General features: G+C 42.0%; 1 protein-coding gene across 1 annotated transcript; it reads left to right on the forward strand.

Annotated features, from left to right (window-relative positions):
* The first annotated feature begins 460 nt into the window (after positions 1 to 460).
* Positions 461 to 8,770, forward strand: LOC142803746 (uncharacterized). The gene is made up of 5 exons (XM_075889617.1): positions 461 to 660; positions 2,468 to 2,538; positions 3,996 to 4,085; positions 7,703 to 7,747; positions 8,537 to 8,770. Exons 2-5 carry the CDS (start codon positions 2,485 to 2,487, stop codon positions 8,672 to 8,674), a joined length of 327 nt encoding a protein of 108 aa, XP_075745732.1. The 5' UTR covers positions 461 to 660; positions 2,468 to 2,484; the 3' UTR covers positions 8,675 to 8,770.
* The last annotated feature ends 7,015 nt before the right edge of the window (positions 8,771 to 15,785 follow it).

Below are 15,785 nucleotides of genomic sequence, written 5' to 3' on the forward strand. Positions count from 1 at the left end.
TACGACCGCTTGTTTTGTTGGAGCGGAAATGACGCGAGTAGATATGCCTTGAGCGTAATTATTAAACGCAGGAAGAACTCTCATTCGTGCAGGCACGACTGCCACAGCAGCAAGCGGGTCACGTGTTGCCGTAAACAACGCTCTAACGACAAAAAGGCGGGGAAAGCCATAGCCGCGAGCTATATTTCTCCGGCGCAAACGAGCCGACTATGCAGCTCGAAGTGGTGACTGCTTTTCTTCGTTTTTGTCCTACGGTTTTTTTTTATCGGTGCGTTTTAATAGTGACGCCTTCCAACTGGTTCGTAATTAGGGGATACACCCAGAGGCCTGCCTGATCAAGGTCACCAGCCAACATAGTGAAACTGCGCTGGTGTTGGCGCAGTGCCTATGAGGGAATTCCTTCTGCCTCGTGACAATGCGTCAGGAAGCCAATTTTAGACTTTTTTTTTTCGTGTGTATTGGTTGGTAAACATTGCCTCCTCGAGACAATTTGCTTCTCGGAGAAAGCTTCTTCCACAGCGGAGCTTTCACTGGAGGCGCCCACATTAGATACGAGGCGTGACCAAGCTGACTTATTAGTACCATCTTCGCGAAAGCGCCGACGGAAGTTAAGTAACAGGAAGTCATCAATAGTAATAGTCGTCGCTGTGATTTTTATTGGTAAGTGTCACACGCTCTATTCGATATACGCGTTCGAGTTGTACTTGTTAAAGTCACGTAAAAGATATTCTCCGATGGAAAACTATTGTGTAGTCACTTAGTGTGAGATGTTATAGGTTGTTGGTTTATATAGGAAAAAATATATAGCCGCACGCAATCATATGCGCTTTTCAAATCGACTGCGTGAATTATTGGCGCGTTAATAGCGTGAGTCAGGACGGTGTCTATGCCTCGCCATCTTTTATTCTTTCTATAAGAACTGCATTGACATCAGAGATGTTGTAAAGTAGTACACTATAGATTTTTACTGGAAGAGGTGACACAATCAATGCTCAGGCTTTCTGAAAGGTGTTGTTTGATTCTAGAATAAGACTGGTTCACTTATGATGATGCTATCATTTTTCATGCCTCACTAAACGCGCTACTGAGGCGATGACCCCTAATGATAATGTGGGTGAAGAGGATGGTGCCTACTTGCGCGCATTGTGATCTCGCACATGCACGGTGATAATGATGGGAACAATTGTGATGTTGTTAATGATGATGACGACGACGACGATAATGATGATGATCATGATGATGATGATGATGATGATTACGACTATGACGATGGGGATCAACACATGCGTGCAGTTTCCAGCTCGTTGCAGCCAGTTGTGTAATGGTTTGTGCACGAGCAAGTGGCACTTTGCCGTATTTTGCAACTGTGTATTGCTATCGTTCGATTTGAAATTTTACTGCTTTGAAACTACCATACTCTGTAAACTTCTACAGCTCTCTATTTTTACAGTCAAATCATGACAAAATCGGTCATGAAAGCAAATAAGATGTAATTGTTATTGCTTACTTCGTGAAACATTTTGAGCCATGATTATGCTGCCCGTACAATATATATGCTCCATATGCTGAGTATTAAGCCCCGCCGTGGTGGTCTAGTGGCTAAGGTACTCGGCTGCTGACCCGCAGGTCGCGGGATCTAATCTCGGCTGCGGCGACTGCATTTCCGATGGAGGCGGAAATATTATAGGCCCGTGTGCTCAGATTTGGGTGCACGTAAAAGAACCCCAGGTGGTCGAAATTTCCGTAGCCCTCCACTACGGCGTCTCTCGTAATCATATGGTGGTTTTGGGATGTTAAACCCCACAAAACAATCAATGCTCAGTATTCATGAATAAACACAAATCCTCTAAGTCGTTATGTATCCTTCGCATTGCCAGTTAGAGTACAGCAAAATAAGATTGTAATTAGATGAGTGATTTGGTTGAAACTGGAACTTTTCTCATAAAAACATGTTTGTATCAGTCATGGAACACATTATATTGAAAGAGTGAAACTAAAAATATTTTCTTCCTTTCCGAAAACATGATTTGATTCGTTTGTAGGGTTTAACACCCCAAAACCACGCTATGATTATGAGAGACGCCGTAGTAGAGGGCTCCGGAAATTTCGACCAACTGGGGTTCTTTAACGTGCACCCAAATCTAGGCACACGGGCCTTCAACATTTCTGCCTCCATCTTTCCGAAAACATCAAACACACTTTAAATATTAAATGTTTTGCTTTGCATCGCATGTGTTTACATCAGCAGTGTCATTTCAGGTGAGGTACATGTTGTTTACAAAGAAAACTGAATTTATTTTTCCATATACCACGTAGCTACAACGCTTAAGTTGTTGTAATGCTATTCTGGGCACGTGATAAACAGTAAATAACAGGTATGCGATCCATTTAGGTTGGTTAGATCACTTCTTCCGCAACATTAAGATATAATAAGGAAATTTATTATTATTCGATGGTTATTACGCAGGTGTGTTCATTGAAGTGATGCCCTACAAGTTCATTGCAGACCCTGCATGTCACCGCTTGCGCACAAAACTGGTGAGGAACATATTGTGACTGGTTAGAAATTAAGGTCTGTGTTGTTGCGTGCGCATATACAGTAATAAAATCAGACACACCGTTGTTGGGAACAACGTATTTGCTTAAATTTCAAGTGGTTCTTTGAAGTGCACTGAAGGCAATGTGCAAGAGAGTATTTTGTATTCAACACTAATCAAAATGCGGCATCACCAACCCCACAACTTCATATTCAGCTTCCCTCTATACCATATGCAGGTGCTGCATTATTGCAGCAAGTTTAAATTTTTTTCATCATTGCGTTCTCAGAATTAACATGGTGCATTATTGCGTAATACATATAATTACTGTTAAAGATACCTTCAACGTATCACGAAACAAATATGTTGGTGCTGGTTAGTCGGGCATAGTTTACTTAGAATAGTTTACTGACACAAGAATAAATAAAACGAACGTGATTGACGCTTTATTCTTCGCGCTATTATGTCCCAACTATAGTTACTTTGAACTTACCTTGAGAGCTCGGACAAATAATAAAAATTTTACGCATGAAGCATCTTAACAAAACAGAACTTTCTCTGTGCATTTTCTTTGTTTTTCTTCTTGTTGAGCAGAGCCCATTCGTACATTAGGCGTTAGAAACACCGCATCAGAACAGACGTCCAGTGTTAAAGACAGTGATGTAAGCCAATTTCATGTTGCGTCATTCTGTTACTTAAACTCACAAATGCATCATTTGTGAACCAAATTCATGCTTCTTAATTGCATATGTAATACACCTATTATCTGTGCTGATTTGACCAGCTAAAAATCATTGTCCTAATCAGGAATAGCTTATGTTCGTAAGTTGTATTTGCCACAGGCTAGCCGGTTTCGAAAATACTTTGTTCAAATCGAAGGTCAGGAGATCACCTGAAGGACTAGACTTTAAATATGAGCCTCTCTAGAGAGTTATTCCTGATGCATTCAAGCAAACCAACATTTGTTTAACGATGTAAGATTTTCTAGTTGCCAATACCTGTCGATGCTTAGACCATAAGTTATTCTTCGAATTGTGATTTTTCGCTTCGTCACCTCCATCGAAGTGTTCGAGTAATTGTTTGATGTAACACGAAGGATGGAAAGTGCGTTTCGATCAATTGTTAATTTAGCAAGTGATTGTTTAGCGTAATAAGAGTTCTCTACCTACACGGACACGTACTTCTTCAAAATATGAAGGCTATAATTTCAATTGAGGTGAATATACTGGCACAAACAGCCATTCTTTACCTTTCTCGTGGTGTATTAAGAACGTAGATCGTGTACAGGCATACGCATTTCTTCTTCGCTAAACGCAGTTACCTACACATTGGTATATGAACAAACGGGTGTCGTGTAAACGGAACAGAACAACTGGGACTATGCACCCTGCTAGCACAGAGCCGTCCCAACATGAAAGCTAATATATTCGTCCCTCTCTTTCTTACACATTCGAACAGGACACAGTGCGCCGGTACTGCATCTACCTGTGTCACATGCCTGAAGGGAATATCAGGATGGCTGTTGAAGAGGACGGCACGCCTTGCAAGGCAAGCTTCTTGGATAATTTTGCGATGTGTTTCACCATCTTCTTTCCAGCAATGATCACAGAAGACCGCAGTGGTACTGTGCGTAGCCACAATGCTTTTGGAAAATAAATAAGGGGGATTCTCAAGCTTCGCCTACAAGAGTTGAATTCAATAGCGATATCCTGTCATTAGTGCGTAGTAATGCAAAGCCAGTTCCAAACGGCTTGTGTCAGTGGGGCTTTCGCATACGGATGCCCTCTGTGTAGTGGGTACTATGCTTTGAACCATGAGCAAATGTGCACGCGAAATCTTTCCGAACTTACTACGCGCCCACTACGTGGCCCTAAGGATAAAGACGCAGTAAATTGTATGCTTTTTTTCGGTGGGTATAGGCCGCTTTGAACCATCAAGTAATGATAATCACATATTTTGACGCCCAGCCACAATGTAGATTTAATTCACGCATTGCTTCGATATTGCATGTTGCATTGTGAAGCACGTATGTAAGACGCGTATGTTTTTGAAGCATGCAAGTTACCTTCACTGCATTTCCAAGTAGAGGAAGTTATTTTCACTGCACTTTCAAGCAGATGGAAAAGCGAGTTATCGCGGTCGATAATAATGGAAGTGGCCATAACCAAACTTCGCTGCCGGGTTACCTCCCTCAACTTTTACCTGCATAGAGCATGTCAAGCGTTGTCTCCTCTGTGTATCTTCTGTAAGGGGGAGGAAACAATCACTCATTACTTTCTATCCTGTCGGCGCTATACGTCATTGAGAAGAAAATTCATAGCACCTCCTCTTCAAAACTTGGTTCTGAAAATATCCGAATCAGTTGTTCTATCATTCGGCGCCTCTATTCTGAAGTACAGTCACAAGGATGTTTACTACGCAATAGAGGAATTTATCAGTCAGACTAAAAGAATATAGAGCTAAATTCTTCATTCCTTTAAACGTTTATATATTATTATTCAGTAATTATTTGTTGTGAAACCTATCCCTGGCATATACAAATAGTATTGCGAAGAAAAAAAAAACAAGTTCACCTAACACTTGGCCGATTCCCTGCATTGTGTAAGAGCCATGACATGAGGAAAAGAAGAAGAAGAAGAAGCAGATGCGTGGCTCTGTGATAGAACACTATATATATATATATATATATATATATATATATATATATATATATATATATATATATATATATATATATATATATATATATATATATATATATATATATATATCAGTTTAGACCCACCATTACCTCTGTCTGAAATCGCATCTGATAGCCTGCATCGCTCCCTGCTCAGATATACTCCTTTTTCGATTTTCGGCTTTTCTTTCTGTATTTTTTTAAGCCCAAAATTACGTTTTGTTTGAAAAACAATTAGCTTTTTAGTTAAGATCCTGCCGCCCGGTTCTTGGCCGATCCCCCTTTGTGGGTGTGCGCCAGAGTATCAAGGATCATCATCATCAACATCACTTGCTTGCCACGCACACCACCCGGGTTTATTATTATTTTTTTTTATTTATTCATACTGCAATCCCTATTACATATTTTAGCAGGGTGGTTACAGATATAATTTTCACAATGTTGGCACTCAAGAATGCATAAACCAAACAAACAAACAAAAAATAGAACGGCATGATGTGAACAATCAGGTCAATTTGCTGCAAACATCTTTAAGGACGGCTCCATCACTTGGTTATTAAGTTAGTCCATTCCACTGAGTTACTGTACTCAGATGCATAGTACCTCAGATGTATAAATTTTTATTGACATTTTTTGCATCCTTCCTGATTTTTTGGCCATGTTCCAAGATGATTTTTCGCTCATAACCAACAATGCCAACACCAGAATTTAAGCGAAACGAGCTCTTTAATGCTATTAGGTTAAATGTGGGAGAGGCGGGAAGTATCCCAGTTTTTGGATACTCGCGGTGATAATGGCCTATGTCTAAGTTCAGCCCCACCGTGGCGGTCTAGCGGCTAAGGCACTCGGCCGCTGCTCCGCACGTCGCGGGATCGAATCCCGTCTGCGACGGCTGTATTCTTGATGGACGCGAAAATGTTATGGGCCCATATGCTCATATTTGAGCGCACGTGAAAGAATTCAAGGGGGTCGAAATTTCTAGATAATTCCACTGCCGCGTTTCTTATGTACATATGGTTAAGGTATACCTCATGCATGAGTTATAACCTTGAGAACTTTTATTTTTTTCTCACATGTGGAATACTTTTGGTGTGATCGTGAGCGTGTGCCCACACGCGGGTTGGTTTCCCGCGACAGCCGCCGTAACTTTACACCTCATGTTGCTCAAATAAGCCAAGGGTCTTAAATTTGTGTATACGATATGGCTACACGGGTATAGGGCGTACTTTGCCGAAAAAAAGTTAATGACTTCTAGTTCACTTCGAGAGTTCAATCTAAATTGTGGGCCGAGTACCACGCTATGATCATTGGCTCGCGTGTTCTCAAGAGCGCCAACAACTGATAGGCAGCGTTTTCTGGCCAGGCTGGAGAATTGTTACAGGGCATTTTTAGAACGTTCAAAGAAATTTCGACACGTTACTTCTCTACGAATCACCGACCAACCCTCTTTAGAGGGTAGTTTGCCTTCTACTTTTCACAAAACTGTGTGAGTATTCAGATTCGAAGACTTCGCGCCCTAAAACATACTTTAAGGTCATTTCCCAGTAATCGAGATGTTGAGCATTATATTACGGAACGGAACCTATAGACATTAAACAGGTTTTCGATACCTCGAGCCGGTTAGCCGACTTTATGAAAGATGGACTTGCCTTTGTCGAAGGTGTCTTGCCGTCTTTGGCGTGTTCAATTTATAGGAAGTTAGTCGTCGACATTTCGTCACATGGTCTCATTGTCGGCACCTACCATCTGGAACGAAAATCAGGGTTCCCTTCGAGGACCATCTTCCCGAAGAGAACCCTGATTGGATGCGAAGCAACAGTGGTGGGAACGGCGTTGACCCGGTTAAAACGGGCTTCGACCGGGGTGCTGGAAGAACGGTTTGAAGTGAAGCTCGGTGTAGCGTTTACTCGAGTAAACGTTTGTTTGAAACGTAGAGACACTGAAGGTGTGTTGGCTTTTGTGTAAATTTAATCGCTGATAAATAAGCCCAAAAAGTGGACAGATTTGGTCACGCATCCGCAGCCGCCATACAGACGCACCCTGTTAGCCATTTGCAATGGCAGGCCCCGTGCGACCGTGGCTGACGCGCAACTAAATCGGTCTAGTGTTTCTACTCAACGTGTGGGCGAGTGTTGTGGGTGGTGGAGAGGGTAAAGCGACCGAGAAGTGTGTTGCGAGCACGGTGGAATATACAAAGTTACGAGTGGGTGGAGGAGCCGGCAGCTGCTATGGATAAAAAGGAGAGTGACGTCAAAACGCAGCTGCGATTACACCAACTTGGCACCGCTCCAACAGCTGCCCCTAGAGGGTTGTGCGGACAAACGCGACAGCGTTACACAAGTTAGTCCAAGAGCCGCTTCGCATCTAAGGAGGAAAATCGATACTGAAAGCTGCATAATTCCTATATTGTTTTACTCTACACATGCATGCAGTCTTTCAGCTACGCTTTGGTTATCACATCTTTCAATTACCTTTCTTCTTCCAGACCAGTCGGAAATACCCTTCCATCCACCATCCTAATTCCACTCAAGTAAGTTGCAAGGGAAGCGGCCGCTTCTACGACCACTAGATGGTTGTTCGTATTCACCTAACGCTTAGCGCGTTACCGTTGAACATCTGCACATCAATCAGTCTGCCACTCTCATTCTTTCTCACAGTTTCCATGCAACTTTTCAGAAGTTTAAGCGTGCGGTCCTCCTCTTCCCATACTCCTTTTATGTGTCTCCACCCGCATTTTCACGTGTGATGGCCTCCCTTTCTTCATGTGCTTCCGAGCTGGCTGAAAAACAAACCGTCGGTCCACTTAGTGTTGGCACCGCATGATATGTTTCATCAACTCGACCATCTGAGCCCAAAATGGTGCACATTTCACTCTTCCTCAATTCACCTGCAAAAGTTCAAGTTAAGCATATAACTTATACATTAAATGGGCGAGGACACATCACCTTAGCATCTGTCATGTGTTAACTACGTTTTCAATAACTGCTTGAAGGTCGGATACACGGGGAACTGTAAATATCAATCCCACTGCAATGACAGAATTCAGAAATTCATGAAAACGTTGGTTTTCGCATGCAAAAGGGTTCGTAAACGGGCTGGTTGGTTCTACAGCAATATGAAACGGGGCAATGAAGCACGGCACTGTATGTTTCACAATTCCGTATTTTACGCTATCAAGCCATGTGTTTCAGTTTTTTTTTTTCTTTTGGTTGCCGTCACTTGTGAGCTATAACTAACATAACGGTTATCTGGAACGCCACCATTTTAATCCAATGCTTGTATTGTTGTTTTGAGCGAAAATGCACTCTTTTACTTTCAGCGTATGGTACGAGAAGGCGTGTGCGTTCGAGGTCGCTGCCGCAGGCGGAGATCGCGAAAGGGACGCCCCTCCACTTCCAATGGTTCTGACGAAAGGAAAGTTCCCGAACTGACGACTGAGGTGGCCAATAACCCGTGACGTGGAACAGCGGCCTTCGTGTGTAAATGTCATCCGACGACGAGATGGATGCACTGACGCTTAAAATCTGTGCATGTAATTAAAAATCTCACTGTATGCTCGTTCTCTGTGTAGCCACTATTCATATTACGTTTGCAGATACAGAAACTGCGATAAATGGTTGAAATGTGTCGCACCGGTGAAGACGTAGCGACAAAACTGTATTTTCTCTTGTTGAAAAGTGTCTGCTCTTGGGACTTCTTTCATAACAAGAATTTCATAATTAAAAAACATGATGATGATGATGATGATGATGATGATGATATGTGGGGTTTAACGTCCCAAAACCACCATATGATTATGAGAGACGCCGTAGTAGTGGGCTCCGGAAATTATGACCACCTGGGTTTTTTAACGTGCACCCAAATCTAAGCACGTATAGTTAAAAAAAAAGAGTGTGCGCGAGTGTGTGTGTGTGTGTGTGTGTGTGTGTGTGTGTGTGTGTGTGTGTGTGTGTGTGTGTGTGTGTGTGTGTGTGTGTGTGTGCGCATGTGTGTGTGTTCTGACATTCTAGTGACTGTTACCTAACAATCGAGCAGTCACGCTATTTAGATAGCTTTAAAACAAGCGTTGTATTATTGTCTACAGAACTTTTATGTATCTTGGCACGTTGTCCTAATACGAACAGTTTTCTTGTTTTTTAGCTATATCATTTATTTTATTTGTGTTCTTTTCATTTTGTACATTACTGCAGATATTTGGTTTCTTTCCCAAAACATTCCAGGCGCTATCTGTACTCGTAACTAGATTGCGCTTAAACTTTGGTTGCGTGATTATTTCGGCTGTTTCCGCGGCATTTGTTTGTTTACGAGTATAGTATTTCTTGGCCAAAAGAGTTCCCCTAACTTTTATGTTTACGTTTGCGCCAGGTTCAAACATCAAATTGTTTTCGCCTTGCCACGTGGGAACTCCAATGATTTCGGCGCTCGTTTTTCATTTCCTCCGGGGCAACACCTACGATCAGATTTTTGGACGCTTACGATCAGATTGAGCCTTGCAGGCTCTGTAGAGATCAACGGTACCTTTTCGGTTTCCTTTGTTTGAATGATCGCCTCTAGCTGCTAAGCCAAGCACTCCGGTTTTTTGTTCTACTTCTCCTTGGCCACAGACAACAAAGCGGCTCATATGGCGCGTCTGACTTTCCACAGCTTTGATCTGGAGATGCGCGAGTTTGGCAGAACTGGCTTGTACTTGCCAAAGGGAAAAAAATATTCAACAAAATATTACACACCTGAGAGAGAAAACTCTGGCCAGATTTTTTACTTGGACTTTTCCCAATCTTTTATTTTCGTCTAACTTCATTTCTCAACAAGTAGCGTGTTTTAAGCCCCTGAGAAAGATTACTGCAAGCAAATGTTTTGATTTAACATGAATGATATCACGCTGTCTGCAATAAACGTCACGGGAGCTTCGTTGTTCTCCTAACAGGCGAAATCGACAGAATCAGGTGATTTAAGTTCGAGAGTTGACCTTCTTATGGGACTCCCAGACTTCTTGATTTCCTGCTCGTGGTGTCATAGAGTCAGTGGTGGACAGGACAGAACATTGAGGACTGAGACACTACAAAACCTGCTTTCATTAGGTGACTTTCAAAGCAAGAATGCTAAGTAATGCTTAAGCGTAAGCAGTAGACAGTGACAGCTTCAGGAACTTATAAGCGGTAATGCGCATATAATGGCTTATTTCAGATAAAATAAACGATGATAGAGCTTATAGGCAACCCAAGTATTTGGCAGTGATTGCATGAAAATAATATTGTCGCTAAAAAAGCAGATAGTAAAACGTACCGAGTTCTAGGGACAATGAATTCAGATATAGTCAATGATAGACAACGATATAGCCGATATTATTCCTCATTCATCTGATATGGTACGCCAGCGCGATTGTCGTGTTGCCTAATTCACACTGCTCACCAGGAGTCCAAGCCAATTATTCAAATAAGGGAGCGACATCACTTTATTTTTCTACAGTATACACTTGCCACTTGCAAGCAATGAAGCTCATGCAGTCGCATTATGTACCGGAAAACATGTGATGCTATTGCAACGTGCTTTGTACAACCAAAACGCGTCGTATTTACTATGAAGTTGGATATTCACACTTGTTTTCAAGCTATCCTTACTGAAAAAAAATAAGGGGGTGTCGATTTCGAGCTCAGTTGTCCTGGTAATCTCGCTTTATACTGAAATTCAAGGAGTGCTAGTCAACTCTTCTCTCGTCGAAGACGCTTCGAAATATCTACCCAAACGTAATAGAACCAGAAAAATAAGTGCACGTATAAATATAGTTTCATGTGCTTTTCACTTTTTTGGTGTTAACTTCCCTTTCACGCTGCCATTTCATTCACTAAGACGAAAAGAAGCATTTAAAAAGTAATAGCACAAGCTCTGGGAATGCTATTCTTGAGCGTTTTTAACTATATTTTGTTTCAGAAATATTACTAGAGCGATTCGCACAACTCTCTTTCAATCATTACCAGTTTCTCCCGCAATGCGTGAAATAAATTATTAATCATTAATAAAGAAACGACACCTTCACGTGCGGGATAGTCGGTTTTCTCGAGGCAGAAGAAGAATAAGCCACTCTCGTGCCTGCACGCACCGTGTCCCAGCGTCGCTTCTTGAACAAGAGCGGGCACCGTCTAGCCTGGCCGGTTTTTGTCAAGGTCCTCGAATTTCAGACGCCAGCAGTATACGTCTTCTCCCCTTCGCGGACGGGGTCACCACAAGACAAGGGCCATGGTAGCCGGTGGTGGACCGTCCGACAAGGCCAGTACGTTCCATATCATTAGTACAATGTGCTGCCCACAGAGGGTGGCAATAACTGCGTGACCAATAGGCGTGGCAAGTGAAAAACTTAATTCGCCGTAGACCGAATGTTCAGCCTAGAAAATATATATTCTTGCAAGCTGAGAGCGTCGTGCATTAGGCCTAGTTGGACTAGGCTTAAGGAGACCCCCGAGTAGCGACCGTAAGCAATCAGCGCCGTAGGGCATAGAAGAACACCCAAAGGTGGAGCTAGTCAACAAGAATTCATAAAGACAGGCATCCATACAAGGCCACACGCGTCTTATTTTCTCCTTTTGCATACGGTTATGCATGCCTATTTACTTTCCCACCTTAGTGCGCGTGCACTTGGCTTTAGGTACCGTCGTTGACGAAGTCATTTTGGAGGTTTTCAAATTTATTTAAAACTTATTTGTATTAGGGCTGATTTACTGGTGTGTTATCGTGAGCGATCTGTTAGAGCATAGTTAATGTTTTAAATAAATGATTACTGCGTTTAAGTGGGCCTCCTGGATACGCATATAAAATTTTGCTGTTGGGTGGTAGTCTTTGGGCTCTGGCATGAACCCAAGAGAAGCAGCGATATTAATCTGAAAGTTCTACGAGTGTTATGTTTCCATAAGGGATTTTAACACGAATAGACTTAACGCTGAGCGCCTTGCTCAGCACAAATGCCTACTTAGAGAAAGGGCATGAGTAGAAGGGGGGATGAGTACAAGGTTCGTGAAAGACAAATCAAATTTTGTTTGCTGTTGTTAATTTTTACGTAACGACCGCTGCAATACTTCATTTTTCATGTGGACGGAATACATTAGACACGCGGAATAAATTGAACACATCATTCACTGAATATACCAAGCTTATGAAGCAGCACAAGTCCCTTAATGTAGATCACCAGAATAAAACTTTGATTTACACTGTATATAGCTATCTGCGTTCTCAGCCTAACCTGCAGCATGCGGAGCACGGCACTTTTTCAACGGCATAGTGAGTGAATGACCAGAGCTAATAAATATTCAAACCTTTCGAGTTTTTCACATTGAGAAATGTGTTTACACACATGTCGGGAAGTCTTTGGGTCGTCTTATACGGCCAAGTGATGGTAACATCTCGATAAATGAGTTGTGAAATATGGTTGCGTATCTTTATCATGAGCTCAGGGCATGTGCTTTTTCGCCTCTTTCGTGTAATCATCGCACTCGTCGGAATTGGTTTCGTATTGTGGTGTGCTTGCTTCCACGTCCTTTGTGTTTAGGCTAAAGATAAAAAATCATTTTGCGCGAAAAACTTTGGTCAGTGGTCGACCTGCGTGTTTTAACTTCATTGTGTTTTCGTCCCGTCCAAACGAAAAAAGAAATGTACCAATGTATGGCTGCTTTCTTAGGCATTATAATCGACCAAAATATAATAATTCTGTCTCTCTTTGTGTATGCTCGGTCTTTGTTTGCGCTTCAGTGCCATTATAGAGAGTGACTTCAATTAACAGAAATAAAATTTTAAAAAAACGCCAGGCCTTTGGCTAACGCACAGGACAGTCACAGCGAAAGTTGGAGGATAGGCCTTTTAGAGCCTATTCTAAACACTCTTTGGGGTGCTAAAAGCACAATGCTGGGTACACACCACGCCATAAATAATCATAAATTTTGTGTAGGAGGCCAGTATTCATTATGCAGTCCTTCGCCATTCTTTGGAGAACAGTGGTAATCGCTAAACACTTGTTAGGAATTTTGTGTAGATATTTTATGCAGTGGCTGATGATGATGAAGAATTATGCCTAAAGGGAGTATGCGCCACTGTTCATAGGTGATCAAGAACAAGTTTTCTAATGGGTTGGAGCATCGGACGACCCACTCGTTACTCAATTCGCATTGGGTGACGCCTGGCTGTTCCTTTTATGTGCTCAAACGCTTTGTCACTCATAATAATGTGACTATTCTCCCAACATCAAGCCTGCCTAAGGCCAGTTTAGAAACGATTCCCAAGCACTGGCGTGGCCCAGTGGTAGAGTACTAGGCTGGCACGCGGTGGGCCCGTGATTGAATTCCATTGTCATTAGTGTTTTTTACTGATTTTTTTGTTTGTTTCGATACTGGTTACAGACACCGGCGGCGGCGGACAACTACGGCGCCGCGCGTGACCTTTGTTCTGATTTAGTAACATCTTTCGCTGTAAAATTGATTTTGGTTCCATTCAAATAGGCGTATGCACCTAACCTGAGAAATTAAAGGAATGAGGCCCACAAGTGGCACAAGAAACATCTTTTTATTCACTCTGTCAAATAATCAGACAAGACTATTACCCTGTCAGGTCTCGGTGCCGAGAAGAAAGGCGCAATGATCGCGAATAGCTTGGCAGAAATTATTTTTCATGATTTCTTATCTGTGAGGGAAATTCACGCTATCTACCAAAAGATCAGAAGCACAGCCGGGAACGGCAAAGGGTATATGTGGGGGGAGCAAATATAGAAACCAGCAGGCATAATATGTCATCAGCTCACGCAGTGAAGAGTAGGTTGCAGATCATTGGGACAGGCCCTCGTACTTCAAGGGAGGTAATATAAGGCCGACAGATACGATAATGACGATGACGATTCGGCATGCTTTTAATCGCAACTTGCCACAGTAAGCAAAAGGAGCTGCTCTAGGTTTCGTTCGCATTATGAAGTTTTGAAGTAGAAAACGTTATTTAATGAATGTGAATGGGCTGTAATGTCGTGATTTTCATATTGCAGGCTTGGAGAAGCGAAAGGCATCGGCGAAGATGCTCGTGTCGCTTTACCCCAGAGTAAGGAACTTTGTTCGCGAAAATGCTCGTATCTTTTCCCTATAGGCTTGGCACCTAATTTCACCATTCACTGATACTTTGACACCATAAATAGGAGCATATTGCATAATAGAGAGTGCAACTGTAATTTATTATTAAACTTTAGGTGTCTCAAAAATTGTATGCATGAATGGGATTGTATCTGATTTCTGAGAAGACTAGGCCCACGTTAAGAACAATACTCTCACGTATCTCATAGTTATCCTTCGATAGCTCTGCAAGTAGACACAGGTGATCACGTTAATTTATTAGCACCTACCTCCCCCCCATCGTAATCATTTGGCGACCGCAAACGAAACAAAAACGTGCCAAAATTAGACAAATTATTTTTCGCTCAATTTCTAGAGCTTTCTTTTTTAAATAAATTTACCCTTCTTTCATTTCAGCACCGTTCCTTCATTTCACTAATCGTGTAAAGAAATTACTTGAAGGTGTGTTCACCGTACAACAATCAAAAATCACTGTGAAATGAAAGCAGAGACACAAATAGCCTCTCCTGGACAAGTGTAACCTTCTATCACCAAGAAACACATGTACGACGAGAATAGTCTTGATAGGTTGCATGTCAGACCAGCTTTTGTTGATGAGCGTAGTCGATACCGGACATTAGCTTACGAAATCTTACGTCAGCCTTACTCGTCAATGATATACCCGAAAGAGTTAACCTCCTGTCCAAGTCGTAGTTCTGATACAAGACAGCAAAAAGATTGAACGTTGTAACTGGGGGGGGGGGGGGGGGGAGGGCAGAAAACTACGTAAATGAGCTTAAGCTATAGAACACATGATTAAAAACAAGCTACATAAATGTGACATTTTTATTTACTCTGTGCTGGTACGTACACAAGAAATAATGCCAAGTGGCATAGAGCGGACAACTAGTGCGAATCTCCACCTTACATTTGCAAAAATCGGCAAAAGGTGCATTGGCAGAAGTGCGAGCTTCCAGTAAAAAAAAGAAAAAGAAAGGAATTCATACATTTCTTAACCGGAGCAATAGGTGCCGCATAAACACAAAAAAATTCGAGTGGCACGAAGAAAATACATGAACGCAGATTTCTATTCCAACGTTTGTCATTCTGTTCAACATTTTTGCGCCTTCTAGAATTAGATTGCAGCACACATTTTGGTAGCACGCTGAGCAAGCAAGCAAGCATAATCAATCCTAGAGTTATGAGTTCAGCTACGAGTGAATCATTCCAACAACAAAAAAACGCTATCGTCATGTATATAAAAACATTACACCGACTTGCGCACCTTTGTGACATTAAACAGTAATACACTTGCAAAAAAAAATATCTCGATGTATACCGTACCTCCTGCACGAATAAGTGATTTATTCACTGATATAGCTCTCGTACTCCCTACTAACGAATAAAAATATGCTCACGTACGCGAAAGCTCTTGTTCCTAAAAAAAATTTGAGATGTCAATAAGCGATGTATATTCTGGTATATTCTCGTATA

The sequence above is a fragment of the Rhipicephalus microplus genome, chromosome 3, assembly GCF_043290135.1.
Source record: "Rhipicephalus microplus isolate Deutch F79 chromosome 3, USDA_Rmic, whole genome shotgun sequence".
Lineage (NCBI taxonomy): Eukaryota > Metazoa > Arthropoda > Arachnida > Ixodida > Ixodidae > Rhipicephalus > Rhipicephalus microplus.